The sequence below is a fragment of the Ctenopharyngodon idella genome, chromosome 18 (assembly GCF_019924925.1).
Source record: "Ctenopharyngodon idella isolate HZGC_01 chromosome 18, HZGC01, whole genome shotgun sequence".
NCBI lineage: Eukaryota > Metazoa > Chordata > Actinopteri > Cypriniformes > Xenocyprididae > Ctenopharyngodon > Ctenopharyngodon idella.
In genome coordinates, this window is record NC_067237.1 from 6921751 (window position 1) to 6937346 (window position 15596).

Consider the following 15596-nt stretch of genomic DNA (forward strand, 5'->3'; position numbering starts at 1 on the left):
TTGTTTGTATTTTCCCTTCCCTTTTCATGTTATGTACTTTGTATTTCAATGCAGTGCTGTTAGCCTGTTTCTTCTTTGCAATAAAAATATCAGCATTAGCTATAGATTTCACAGTCTTTCATTGAATCTATTCAACATCAACGCATCACGAAAAATAAATAGTAGGCTACACTTAGTAGTGTCAAATACGTTGTTCTATTGGGGAAATATGTTATTGTAATATGCGTATTATGTAATATGTGTAGTTTTAGATTGTAGCCACTAGCTAGTGACCGGATACTGACGGGAAGTGCCAATGACGCTGATGACAGGAACTGAACAGTGTGCAGTACATATCAATCCGCGGGTACGTTCCACAGTCGTATGCTGACCTCATGAGAAAATATATAAATGGCCTATTTTTTTCTGGAACGTTTTTTTTTTTTTTTTTTTTTTTTAACAGTATTTACTGAACAAGAGCATGGCTACTCCCTCAAAAATAGGCTATTGCATTTCTAACAAAATAAGAGAAGTACATTTTAAGATGCTGCATAATATCTATCCAACTAGCTCCCAAATTGCCATTTTGCAGATGTTTCCAACTTTATTAAAACTTTTTATGTAAAACTAAGGAAGAAACTTTACTTATTTTGTTTTATCAATGCAATCAGATACATTCCCGTTGGGAGAATTTAAGTTGTTATCTATGTCCTGTTATAAAATGTGATTTAAACTTCTCTCTGAAAGATTTATTTTTCTGGCAGTAACCATGCTGGTGAACTTATTTTTATTAATTTTGTTTTGATATATTTTTATATTTCAAAGCAGTGTTTCTTCTTTGCAATAAAACACAATTTATGTGAACAATTTACATTACAAAGTGCTGAAATTATACCTGCTTTATTAGAAATTGTCACCCGAGCATCTGATTGTTGAAGAGGATTTTATTTCTGTATAGACCCTTAAAAATATAAGTTGCTAACCATACTTTGCACCAATACTATAGGCACTAAAGTTACTACTTGAAGTTTTATCCACCACTGTTCAAAATAGAAAAATAAAGAAAAGAAAAAGAAAAAAACTTAAGAATAAACCTCAATTTTGTTCCATCCCCTGTAATTTCTAGCTATGGCATTTTGACAGAAATTATGTTTACCATGGCAATGTTTTGATAGGGAAGATCAGGTACAAAGAGTAGTTCCACTTCTGTTAAGGTAAAGTCACATTAGAGAAATTTCTGTAAAATTCACGGGCACAAAGGTCACAACTCTGACAGAAGTCACTTTCAAACCAAGCAGCTTTCTGTTGGTCAACATCGTGAATTCGCATGATCAACATGAACCCGAGCGAAATCTGCAAGGGGAAATCTTTTGCCCTCAAGCTAAATTCCTGATTGCGCATATTCCTATAAAAATTACTCGATTTCGACCATGAATATTTGTGAAACAGTAAATGTGACCACACATTTACACAAAATATTTTGGAATGCCACTTGTTCAATCAAATCAGTAGACTGGAACTTTTGTTTAAGGCCCATTCACACGATGAAGATAACTATAACAATAACTATATTATCATCCACATCAACGCATGATAACATTCTGTTATAAGCGTGTGCTGCAGTTAAGTCGTCTGCCGCTTTAAATGCTCGATCTCAGGTGGATTCTGACTGGCTGTCAATAGAGTGCTGCAGAGGTGATGTATTTTTGTAGGCCAACCATCACCAAGTCAGCATCGCCAGTCCCTTGACAAAATTCCAATAGGATGGATTATTGCAGAATATAAACTGTGTGACCGACAAACATTTATTATTCTCACACGTTTTGTTCATCATGATAATCTTCAAAAATGAACAACTTTTATGAAGAAGCCTAAAGTAAAAAGCTAAAACTAAACTACAATCGCAAGACTCCAATTCCACCATCATTTTTATCGTTTATCAGCTAGAAAAAAATAGTTTTGAAAGTGATTCCATCAATATTGTTCCTCTGTATCGTTATAGTTGTGGTGTGAAATAAGAAAGATTATTAAAACTTATTTATCGTTATAGTTATCCTCTGTGTGATCATAAAAAGGGTTAGTTTACCCAAAAATGAAACTTACCCCATGATTTACTCACCCTCAAGTCATCCTAGGTGTATATGACTTTCTTCTTTCAGAGGAATACAATCGGAGTTATATTAAATGTCCTGGCTCTCCTAAGCTTTATGGCAGTAAATAGAGGATGAGATTGTGAAGCCCAAAAAAGTGCAACCGTCCATCATTAAAGATTACTACACTGCTCTGTGTAGGCCTTCTGAAGCGAAGCATTTGTGTAATTAAAATATCCATATTTAAAACTTTAAAAACTAAAAAAAAATTAGCTTCCGAAAGACGTCTGTATGCATCGATTTACGGCAAAAGAGTGAACTCTGACCTGACACATGACACACTGATGAACGCGGAAGCAAAACAAAACACCGGTCATGAATTAGAAGTCTAAAACGAGAATTTTCTAAGAGAAATGTCAGAGGATTTCGATATAAGAGAAGAGGAGCTTGAGTTTGTTGTCCAGCCCTATTTGTCTGAACAGTGAGAGGCGTCAAAGCTTACACTACTCCTACATCACGTCAGGTGATACTCTTTTGGCGCAAGTCGACGTGCGAATGGCTGTCTGTCGAAAGGCAGTTATTTACGTTTTTAAAGTTTTAAATATGGATATTTTTCTTACACAAATGCATCGCTTCGCTTCAGAAGGCCTTTATTAACCCCCCAGAGCCGTGTGGATATCTTTTATGATGGATGGATGTACTTTCTTTGGGCTTCAAAATCTCATCCTCTATTCACTGCCATTATAAAGCTTAGGAGAGCCAGGACATTATTTAATATAACTCCAATCATATTCGTCTGAAAGAAGAAAGTCATATACACCTAGGATGGCTTGAGGGTGAGTAAATCATGGAGTAATTTTCATTTTTGGATGAACTATCCCTTTAATTCTCTGTTTTTTCTTCTATCTATGCATGCTGTCCTGAGCTCGATCGCTCATCCTGACAGTCTGGTGTTGCTGAAGGAGCTGGATGATGCCTAGCTGATTGTGTGTCCTTGCAACGTCCTCTGCTGTCTCTCTCCAGCTGCTCCTTAGAGCAGGATCAGCACCTTTGTCTAGCAGAACCTTGAAGACCTGTGGATTGAATCACAAATATACTGAGAAAGGAAAGACACAGGTAAACATTTATAAAGACATTTATAAAATACAACAAAGAGCAAAACATCACAGATGAGATCATTTTAGGGCCTATTTACACTTTTCAGTTAATGCTTTTTTACTGATCAGAATCAGATAGCTATCCGATTTGTTAAAATGGTTTCATTTACATCTGGCCACATAGATATCTCCGCAAGACAAATATAAATACGATCTTCCATTCCCAGGCTATATGCAAATTCAACTTTTATGTAACTGAAAGCAACAGATATGCTGCATATCATATGAGGTGCAATTTATTATCATCTTATTTCAAGATCAATGACAGCAATAGAAGAGAGAGCTGTGTCAGCACTGGCTCATCACTTTTAATGAAAACGACTCTGTGTTGAGTTTTGTGAATTAGTGAATGAACGCTGTTTTTTTTGCTTGATGAAAAAAGATGGTGGGCCATATCTGTGGCAATGCATGTTGCTGTGCTGTCATGTCTGGCTACTGGTGTCATGTCTTTCATTTGGACTTTTATGTTTAGATTTTATTTGGTTAATTTCCTGTTTCTAGTTTTGTAGTCGTTTTGTAGTTCTTTTGGTTCCCCTCGTTACTCCCTTATTATTTGCACCCGTGTCTTGTTATCTAGTTTTCCCTGTGTACACAAGCCCTAGTGTTTGCTGTGTTAGTTTGTCAATTGTTTCTCATATTTCAGTATTCTTGTGTGTTCTTGTATTCTGGTTTCTTGTTCTCCTGTCCTTTGTTTTCCTTGGTTCCTGTTTTGCTTTTGTTATTAAAAACGCCTGCACTTAGTTCCACTCTGCCTGCCTTTCCCGCCTCTTCTGTATTACAACCGTTAGCTGGTATAACAAGCTCTCATATGTTTTTTTTGTTTTTTTGGTTTTTTAACCATTTCGGGAGGAGTAAAATGGCTTTAAAGGGTTAGTTCACCCAAAAAGGAAAATTCAGTCATTAATTACTCACCCTTATGTCGTTCCACACCTGTCAGACCTTCTTTCATCTTCAGAACACAAACTAAGATCTTTTTGATAAAATCCGATGGCTCACTGAGGCCTGTATTGCTAGCAAGATCATTTCCTTTTTCAGTGCCCAGAAAGCTACTAAAGACAGATTTAAAACAGTTCAGGTGACTACAGTGGTTCGACCTTAATGTTATGAAGCGACAAGAATACTTTTTGTGCACCAAAAAAAACAAAATAATGACTTTATTCAACAATATATCGTGATGGGCGATTACAAAACACTGCTTTATGAAGCTTCGAAGCTTTACGAATCTTTTGTTTCGAATCAGTGGTTCAGAGCACCAAAATCACGTGATTTATGACACGTTACGTCATAAGTGTTTCGAAATTTCAATAGTTCACGTGACTTTGGCAGTTTGATACGCGATCCGAACCACTGATTCGAAACAAAAGATTCATAAAGCTTCGAAGCTTTAAGAAGCAGTGTTTTTAGTACCTTTCTGGGCATTGAAAAAGGAAATGATCTTGCTGGCAATGCAGGCCTCACTGAGCCATCAGATTTTACCAAAAATATCTTAATTTGTGTTCGGAAGATGAACGAAGGTCTTATGGGTTTGGAACGACATGAGGGTGAGTAATAAATGACATAATTTTCATTTTTGAGTGAACTAACCCTTTAACAACAAGATACATTTACACTTGTTTCTGGAATGTGTCTCAAACCACCTTCTTAAGTGGTTTGAGTGATCGGATTTAAATCCATCTCAAAAGCATTTTGGAGGGCATTTACACCTGTGCTGCATCCGAAATAGCATACTGTATACTGAAATTTACTTTGCAACTGTTAAAAAGTATGTTCTATATAGTATGAATGTGTGTAGTATGAATAAAATTCGGACATACTACATCCACCATGTATGTGACCTACGGTGTCAGTTGCATTGCTTCACCTCCATTCACAAATCCTTTCCCGTGGCCTCATGGGATAGTAGCTGAAGTGTCCATCGAATGCTCACTTCAGAATCTCGCCGGAAGTAGTAAGTCATCTGGGTACTGTTTTATGAATACTATGAATTTGGCCATACTACTTGGCTCACATACTGTTTTTCACCTATTATATAGTATGGAAGTAGGCATATTCGGATGCAGCACTGGTCTTTTGACAGTCGGAAAGCTATTCAATCAGAGAAAATGCACAAAGTGACCAGGTTTAAATAGCCTCTCAATTGTTTCTTCTAGAGACCACTGAGATTAAATGGAGAGCAAACAGAGACTTTTACTCTCCTGCTTCTTAGATTTTCTTTCTGAGAAGACAAAATTTTACATATTTCTCATCAAATCTATTAACATTCATTTTATAACTCTGAGCAATGAACCTGGCAACTGCTCAGCTTATGTAAGCTACCTAAAACACTCTTGCAACACCCTGATAAGCCCTCAAAATCAATGCATTATAAAATACTGGGAAAGATGCCAGGCCAACTTTGTGGCTGCAAATTTTGCATATATATGCATAGCAGCTAGTAAAGAGCTGTACAAGTAAATCTCATTCCCCTGGCCTCAAGAGGCATATTAGCAGCAACTGACGCCAGAGGCTGCAGTCTTTAGCGTCATTGTTAGTGTGCCTGCCTCTCATGCTGGAAACGCGGTTCAAATCCCACTCGGAGCGCTGCATGTACAACCGGAGGGGTTACATAAGATATAAACATTAGAGAGAATCAACACACCTTGCAGTGACCCCTCTCTGAGGCCAGGTGCAAAGGTGTCTGTCCGAGCCTCTCCACAGCATTCACATCTGCCCCATAATGCAGCAAGAGTTTGGCAGCCTCAACATTATCCCTGAGTGCTGAGTAGTGCAGTGGTGTCATTTTGAGGTTGTCCCTGTCCTCAAGTCCTGCTCCATTCAGAATCAACAAGTGCACTACAGCCCTGGAGCCACTGCGGGCAGCCAGATGCAGCGGAGACGCCACATCTCCATCCCTGACATCAACCTTGGCCCCTACTGTTAACAGCTGCTGGAGGATCTAAGGGGAAGGAAAAGATACGGTTTAGAAGAGACAGACGAGGGAGGATGGAAAATAGAGAGAGAAAGAAAGATCAAATGGTGCTAAGCAGACAGGAACAGTACACTGCCCTTCACCCACACATATGCCATCTGTTTCACAGCGCGCGGTTGGCGTGACTCTGACAGCATTCAGCCAAAAGGGCAGCGAGACCTTGAATTCACAGTCTTGGCAATGCAAGTTATGCTGCGGTAATAGGGATGATTGGAAACAAATGCATTTAGGTGTTTATAGGACACTTCATTTAGACAGTTTTTAGAGTTCATTTGGAGTTTTTTAGAGAGAACATTTATCAGAGACTCAATGATCACATGATCAGTGCTAGTAGGTAACATCGGATAGCATAACATTATTTCATCACTCCAAATGCTATGTTACACTGCTACTTTTATGTAAATAGCATTTGAAACAGAGTCCCACTTGCCAATTTTCCAGCCACAAACTTATTTTACAGTCTCTAGAGTTCATGAGTTCACACTTACATATAATTGGATATTTGGCGTGATATATGGCGTATTTGGCGTGCTGTCCGAGGAGAGGACTCCAAGCTCAGAATTTGGCCCAAACCCAGAGCACAATGGTGGATGGTGGAAAAACTGTCATGGAACAGAGGTAAGTCGGCTATATATTTAAGCCTCCTCTTGCGCTGGTTAGGTAGATTATCTGAATGTGCTCTTTCCTAACTTTGTTAATAAAACATAATTTTTTAAAGATTTCTGTTAAAACAGTTGGTAGATGTGATTTTTTGCATAACAATGTTATGGGCAAGGTAGGTATATTCAGTTGTATGTGTCTGTAAATATTCTACATGGAATGTTTAAAAGGTACCAGGTTGATATTATGAGCGCTTCTGAGGAAAAAACTAGTTGCAGGACTTGTCAGGTTAATAAAATCAAATCTTTAAAGGATAGTAAAAGATACTAACTGTATATTTTATTTTTTGTTTTCTTAGTTATGTCTGTTTTTTTCTACAACAATCTATTATTGGAGTATAATTCATTTTCTATTTTTTAAGCTCTAAACCCCCTAAACTTTATATGCTGGTAGTTTCAAAGTTGACCAAATTTTAAAGTGTAGCAGATTATCAGAAAGGCAAAAAATGTAGTGCAGGATTTGATTCTATGCATTGGTTGTTGATTGGATTTTGAGATGTAGGCACTCAAAAGTAGAAGCAAATGAACACAAGTTTGCAGGGGCGGGGTTTAGGCAAACTAAACAATTAGAGAATTCTGGCATACGTCACCAGAAATAAGTCTGTCATTTTCACCGTAAGATCTAGGCTGCGTTCCACTCCACTTTTAGACACACACTCGCCAACTTCCCTAAGCACTTCCCCTCGGGGGAATCCCTACCGCCATTTTGAAGTGCGTTCCAATTCATGAAGTGGTGAGGGAAGTTTATAATAAATATACTCCATAGCGGATTTTCAAGGGCTTATGATGTTCCAATTCAGCCCATTGCAAAGGTTCCACCAGTAGTGGGCACTCGTGCAACGTAAGCAATGACGTACATCCGAGTCAATGAGACTGAAAGAAGTTAGCGAGGGAAGGGCATAAAAAAACGAACTGGAACGCAGCCCTAGTTATGAAATTTTGGCCCTGTTTACACCTGGCTTTAAAATGTGTTTTTGTCAATATGATCACAAGTGGAAAACTCTAAGTACAGGCAGGGTTGCCAGGTTTTCACAACAAAACCCACCCAATTGCTACTCAAAACTTGCCCAAAACTAGCCCAATCACATTTCAGGGGCGGTCACCCAGTAAAAATCACATTCCGGAGGCTAAATATCATGTTATTTGGGGTCGCTTCAACCTGTTGACATAAAAAAAACAACCCGCGCACCCGCAACAGTGTTAAAGTAGCCCAATTCCGCGGGATAACCGCAGACTTGGCAACCTGAGTACAGGTGTAAATGAGGTCTGAGATGTTTTGAGCTTGACAATTTCAACCACTTCCAGAGGTAGACAATAATGTATTTGACCAGTTAGCTTTCATGTGGTCAAATGCATTTGAACAGCCACAAATGACCACCTACTCACCACCCACTGACACGTTTTGGGACATGGGATGCATTATGGCACGTGTTTTGAGAAAGTGCACCAAAACAATTGATTCCAACTTCTCTACGTTGTGCCAAAACACAAGGATTACGATTGAAATCGTCGTTACCATTCATATCCTTTCCATTTGCTTCATTTTCAGCTTGCTCATAAGCAGCATAATGGCTTCATTCATTCAATAATATTTGCACACTCATGTGAAAGTGATGTAGAGTGTGAAGAAGGAGAGGAGGGTCTAGACGAAATTAGAACACAAGTGGTCACCGGAGACGCATTTAAAACGCGGGTCAGACCAGGTGTAAACGATAATGCGTTTTGGCTGACAACTTGTGAATGGATCACTGAAAAGGCTTCTTAATACGAGGTGTAAACAGGGCCTTTAACACATTACAAGGTCAAAACATTTAAAAAAAATAAAACATAGATAAATTGTTTAAAATAAGGTCTATAGCATCCATTTAGAAAATAAATAGGGTCAATTTCAAGCCCATAGTCAATCACCTTCTTGTCTCCAGAGCAGGCACAAAGGTGCATGGCTGTGCGCCCATTAGGACCCCTCATATTGGCATCTGCACCTCGGTGCAGCAGCAGTCTCACCCCCGCCTCATTCCTTGTCAGCACTGCCAGCTGCAGAGGGCTCATGCCCACACCTTTTCCTCCCTCCACGTCTGCCCCATTATCTAGCAGGAGCTCTGCCACGTCCCCCCAGCCTCCAAAGACTGCCCAATGCAGGGGTGTCCACTTATGAAAGTCCTGGGGGTTTGGGGAGGCCAAATGCTGGAGCAAAACCCGTGCCGTGCCCAGGTGTCCACTGGCTGCAGCCAGGTGAAGGGGTGTCTGGCCAGAGCAGGACCTTGCTGAATGTGATGCCCCCTTCTGGAGGAGAAAGGCTGTGGTCTCGAGGTTCCCTCCGCTGCAAGAGCGGTGCAGGGGAGTGCAGTTAAAGAAGTCTTGGCTGTTTACCTCCACCTGGCCGGTTTGCAACAGGAACTTGATCAGCATGAGATGACCCTTGAAAGAGGCGTGGTGGACAGCTGTCCAACCATACGGGTCCCTGGAAGTACAAAACAGCCCAGTCAGCAAAAATTATGTCTGTATATTTATTTTGGGATTAATAGAACACTCTTTTGCATGGCATTAGACATTACTATTTTTACACAGTTACCTTCTGTTACTAACATCTGACACTGAAATAATACTTATTTAAAAGGGATATATCATGGACGGTGCGAATTGAAAACAATATCACAAATACTGTCAATAGATCTTGTTTGAAAGTGCTACGTGTACATTTTTTATTGTTAAAATATTTTCTCCTAATCCTTCTTAATATGCAGAGACTCCATAGATAAGTAATTTGCACGTTATTTTCCCATTCTTTTCCTAACAAGCATTCTGACGTAGAACGAGGAAGCGCTGAACGGAAACAGCGTATGAGAATGACACTGAAGAGAAGAGATTGTTAAATAAAGTTGTTATTTTTGTTTTGTTTTTGCGCACAGAAAGTATTTTTGTCGCTTCATAACATTAAGTTTGTACCACTGCAGTCACGTCGACTTTTTTAACGATGTCTTTAGTACCTTTCTGGACCTTGAAAGTGGTGGTTAAATTGCTGTTTATTGAGGAGTCAGCTCTCGGATTTCATCAAAAATATCAAGGTCTTATGGGTGTGGAACGACATGAGGGTGAGTAATTAATAACAGAATTTTCATTTTGGGTGAACTAATCCTTTAACTTTCCTGGCAGCCTGTCTTGTAGAGGAGAAGCAAAACATGGAAAACATTTTAGTGATATCATTAGAATTTGATTAATAAACATTAGGAGAGTAGCGTTAGCTTTTGACGCAACCGACCCTACACTCTTTAAAAATAAAGGTTCCAAAAGGGATGCAGTAGAAGAACAATTTTTGGTTTTCTAAAGAATATTTTTTTAGGTTCTATAGATGTTAAAGGTTCTTCATGGAACCATCGATGCCAATAAAGAACCTTTATTTTTAAGAGTGTAGTTCGAATCTGCCTTTTTCTGAACTCCTTCTTCTCCCTTCTGCCTTCTCCCATTGCACATCAGCTCAGAGAAGTGTTTATTTTAAATAAAAATGAAGAAAATATTCAAAAAGCTGAAATAAAATGCCTAACGGGGTTTTTAATAGTGGGAATAAAGTGTTTAACAGGTGTTTAACTCTTGCTGCCTGCCTTGTTCATTTTGTAGTTGTGGCCTAATGGTTAGCGAGTCAGACTTGTATCCCAAAGGTCGTGGGTTCAAGTCTCAGTACCGGCAGGAAATGTAGATGTCGGAAGTGAAGGCAAGGCACCTAACACCCAATTACTGCCCACTGCTCCGGGTGTGTGTGTTCACTACTCACTGCTGTGTGTGCTCTTGGATGGGTGCACAAATTCCGAGTATGGGACACCATACTTGGCTACACGTCACGTCACTTTGACTTTCATCTGGATAATGTCCGTCTGCTGCCTGCCCTCTGCCTGTTATGACCATATTCTCTGTGATTTTTCCCATGTCTGTCTGTACACTGACTCTGCTGTTGTTAAATAAACCGCACATGGATCTTAATTTCAGTTCATCATTACAAATGTACTACAAAACACTAAGGTGCAAATAGTAGCTTATCCGCCACTATTTATAATGAGTATGAACAGAAACTAAAAACTATTTAAACTTGGTGCAAATATCTAACACTTAATGCAAAGAAAGTACTGCTATTTTCACTAGTGCAAAGAAAACACTTTTTGTTGCTATTTACATTTAGTGTAAATAGCTGCTGCCATTAAAAAAAACTACAATATGGCCCCTTTAAAGGTGTAGTTCAGCCAAAAATAACATTTGAAATGACATAAAATTATGCCAAAATTGAATATTTTGGATGAATTGTTCCCTTATGGTTATAGCTCACTAACTGGCAGTTAGCAGGCACCCCACGTTCCATCAAGGCCCTGACTTGCTCCAGACAACCCTCCCAAGCAGCATAGTGCAGCCTCCGCTCATCCAAGAGAGTGTGCCTGGGTTTGGGTCGACGGTGAATCCTCCACTGTCTTGTTCCTGCAGCTGTCCGGACCTTCCTCTCCACAGACCCCATAGACACAGAGTCATGGAGCTCCAACCATCTCCAATGCATCTCTGGGCCTGCGTGGGCCATGGCACGAGGATAGCCTGTGGAGAAAGTTCACGATGTTACAGGTTTTATCAAGCATTCCTTTTATTTTCATTGGTTGTTAGTTGGACTTATTCACTTATGGACTTACTCATTTGAATTACTACTCTAAACTAAAAGAATATGGACAGTTGTACAGATTAGTTTCTGGCTAACTATACACTCATTCCACCAGGGGGTGGTAAAAGTTTACAACAGTTAGAAGATTCTCAGCCAGTTTGGTTACATCACTAAATTGGACCGTTTCTGACCTACATTTAAAGTGTGATAAATTTTAAGTAAATCACTGGAGTGGTTGCGTAACCTATAAGGTCACTGTCTCCATGGCTCCAAATATTCTACATTGATCTTCCAGTGAATGTTTTCAAAGACTCTTCTGATCTGTCTTTCTGCTGTAATTCCATCTAGAGACACGGTTGTCATAGTAACAGTGGCTGCAATTACTATTTCAGAGGTTTTTATTAGTTTTCCTGGCAGCCTGTCTTGTAGAGGAGAAGCAAAACATGGAAAAACATTTTAGTGATATCATTAGCATCTGAATAATAAACAGTATGTAATGCTCCATTACAGATCATGTACACTAATTGTATATATATTTGAAAATATATGAATCAAAGTTTCATGACATTTCAAACTATAAACATACACTGAGTAATTATTTCTTAAGCATCGTGTATAATGCAACAAGATTTTGAATTTTCTGAAGAAAATGTGAGTATATGCAAAATTGCTGCATTACTAAGGACATTACTATGGGTGTTCTGAACGGTTGCTTTCTGGATATGTAGTCTCTAGATATAGCTTAGGTCCATGGCATATTTAAGTGTATGGCATATTTTTCATCGTTTACCAGGTGAAAATTGTAAAAGTTTCCACAACAAGCAACACAATCTAGGGTATCATTCACACCTGTAGCACAAAGTTTAATACAAATTGTTCAAACTCAGATTTGAAGTATGAGCATTAGTAATGCATGCCATAAGTTTGTTTTAAATAAAAGATTTTGTTTTGGGATAGTTCTGTCATCCTTTATTCACCCTCATATCATTCCAAACCTGTATGACTTTCTTTCTTTTGTGGATTTTTAAAGAATGTTAGTGTTAGGCTATGTTATGTTTAGGTTATGAACGTTAGTGTTAGGATACACAACAACGATGTACTAAAAACGGAAAAGGTTTTCCTTTGCGCTTTTCTACGGAGCCCCAGACATAACATGCAGGAAAAAAATAGAAGGCATACCCTGCGTTCCATTCGGAAGGGCTCATCCCTATGCCCTAATCCCTTCAAAGGGTTTACCCTCTTGAGTGAGAGCTTCAAAGGGATGAAGGGTGTAGGGGTCAAAAAAACTATTTTTTAACGAGACAATCAAGGAGGAGTATATTGTGCAAGCTGCGCCCTTTGTTTAACGTTAGTTTATTTATTTATTTTTGGTTTATCGCACCATATTGTATATTGTGTCTATGTATTTGAAACATTTGAATGGACTGATAAAGGGAGCTGTAAAGTATTTTTGTTGAAGTACAATGTCATTTTGACAATAATAATGTACCAAATCTAACTTGTATAAATATTAGTATAGAAAACACTCTACATAAATTTATAAGTAAATGTATGTTATGTTATGACAAACAACTTCCTGTGCAAAGGATCATGGGGGCCCGAAGTGTCCATCAGTTGTACCCTTCGACATCCTTCATTCCGAAGGGCCCTTTGAAGTGGCCAGTTTTGAGCACTTCTGTTTGGTACGACCCTTCAATATGGCGGCCATGATTGTTTTCACTCCGAAGTGCCCTTCGGAGGGCGATATATCCCGTTTGGAACGCACCATAAATCGTGTGCACGGTTTACTAATTCATTCCCTTCGTTCCCTCGATTTATAAATCATGCACATGATTTATAAATCGAGGGAACGAAATAGTAAATCGTGCGCACGTTTAGTAAATCAATGTCATGTCATGTGCGGGGCTCCGTACTTTTCATGTATAGACAACAACATTGTCAAAACGATCCATGTTCACACGGATAGGCGAAAAAGATTTAAAAAGCTGTATTATATCCAGGCCAGTAGTTGGCGATATCATTTTGTAATGAAAAATTGCGCGCATATAGACTGAACACGTTTTTGTAGTTTACACGGAGACATTATAGTTTTCAAAAACTTTTTGAGGCCGTTTACATGACACAGCTTTAACTAAAAATGTAAAACTTTTTATGCATTTTGGTTTTATTTACACGACAACGGCATTTTGGGGGCCTGAAAATGCAAACTTTTGAAAACAAGATTCAAATTGCAAGATTTTGAAAACGATACCGTTATCAGAGATTGTATATTATAGGGAGATGAGAGGGTCTGTATCTCTTACCATTGGAGAAAGCGTAACGGCTAACTTGATCACGTGCTCACTTCTCAGCCTATCGTGTAATGGCAGTGACATCAGTCGCAACATTCCCTAGTCTGCCTTCACTTAAAAAAATAAATTTTTATCAAGCTAAAATTGACATATAGTTCCCAACGAAAGTATTGTTTAGTGCAAAACATGCTGAAGATTAGCAAACAGGCTGTCGATTAATTAAATGATTAGCTATTTCTCCACAAAAGCTGTTTAATCAGCATAATGAAGCCTCTCATCCATTGGCATCCATTTAAAAAACGGCCTCTGGTCTCCTTCCCTGCGTACTGCCAGAGGCGGAGCGTTAGCATTAGCCGTTACGCTTTTTTGGCTAAAGGTTGCAGGCTTGCCTTCCAGTGGCTTTGCCGTTATCATCTCCACGTAAACTACAAAAATGCTAATTTCTTACAAAGTCACATCGCCATCTACTGGCCTGGCAGTTTTTAGACGTTTTCATGGATCAGTGTGAACAGGGATCATTTTGACAACACTGCCGTCTGCACACGAAAAACGCAAAGCGAAAACTTTTTCATGTTTAATACATCGTTGTTGTGTAAACGTACTCGTAGAAACCCGTTTTCAAAAGTTTGCATTTTTAAGCCCCCAAAACATCGTTGTCATTTAAAAAGTTTTACGTTTTTAGTTAAAACGGTGTCGTGTAAATGGCCCCTAACAGTTTTGGTGATCATTGACATCTATTGTATAGACCAAAAATAAATAAATAAATAAAAATCTCTAAATATCTTCTTTTATGTTCCACAGAAGAAAGAAAGTCATATAGATTTGAAACGACATGAAGGTGAGTAACTCATGACAAATTTCATTTCTCTGTGAACTGTGCCATTGTTCAGTATGTGTGAAAAGAGATGTAGTTTAAAAAGATCACACTTTAAGTGTTATCCTCAGTGGTGAATGCGTGTTCCAAGCCAAGCTGTGAGCCACTGAGATCTGGAGGCGTGTACGGCCTGTCATGTCGTGGGAGTTCGGGATTATGTGGGCGGACAACTGGCTCCTGCCCTTGCCTCCTGCCTTGCCATTTATCAAAGCAAAATATCTTTAAAAAACATGCAACTGCACATATACACTGCTGCTGAGGAAGATTAATAATTAGACATCAAATGAGATAATGCTATTTTGTTGCATTTACAGTGAAATTATTTGAACAGTATATATTTCTTAGTAAAGACTATTAAACTTGTATTTGGCACCCCAAACAATTATCACTTTATAAGTTTACATTATTTCGTGTGGATTCAAATTAACAGTGACACAAATACACATTACCAGAGATGAGCGTTTGAATTTGCAGATCCGTCCAACTCAGTTCACTGGAAACAAGACAGAGAAGTTACCTGTGAGTGCCAGTTACTGCATGACGTCTTGCTTCTCTCCAGTGTGCTGTTGAACAGATTTCTCAGGGTGACATAACATGTAAGTCCGGTCTTTCCACCCCATCTGATATTGTTCATCAAGTGTTTTATGTTCATCTGAGGTTGCTATGGTGAGAATGGGCTTTTAGAGCACTGTTATTGTATGATGGCACAGAAGAGAGAGAGAGAGGTTTGAGACTGCGCATGCCTGATGGTTGCTGTGGCACAATTACATTTAAACTGGATGCAATTGTATCTTTTTTTCTACTTTATCCTATGTAAAACACAAATACAATTACCATTGTATTTGAAATGCGCTATAAATCAACTCATTTTGTTGTGGCCCTTATCATGGTCATTTTGCTTATTGTGATCTTTCTTCACAATTCAATGGTTTTTATCTTTATATT

The 15596-nt window shown here is 38.7% G+C and overlaps 1 protein-coding gene across 1 annotated transcript; it reads right to left on the reverse strand.

Moving 5' to 3' along the window:
* Window positions 1-863: 863 nt before the first annotated feature.
* On the reverse strand, window positions 864-15365 carry ankrd67 (ankyrin repeat domain 67). Its single transcript, XM_051869814.1, has 5 exons — window positions 15169-15365; window positions 11173-11425; window positions 8762-9314; window positions 5865-6161; window positions 864-3142 (listed from the first exon to the last, which is right to left on the reverse strand). Exons 2-5 carry the CDS (start codon window positions 11409-11411, stop codon window positions 2972-2974), a joined length of 1260 nt encoding a protein of 419 aa, XP_051725774.1. The 5' UTR covers window positions 11412-11425; window positions 15169-15365; the 3' UTR covers window positions 864-2971.
* Window positions 15366-15596: the final 231 nt, after the last annotated feature.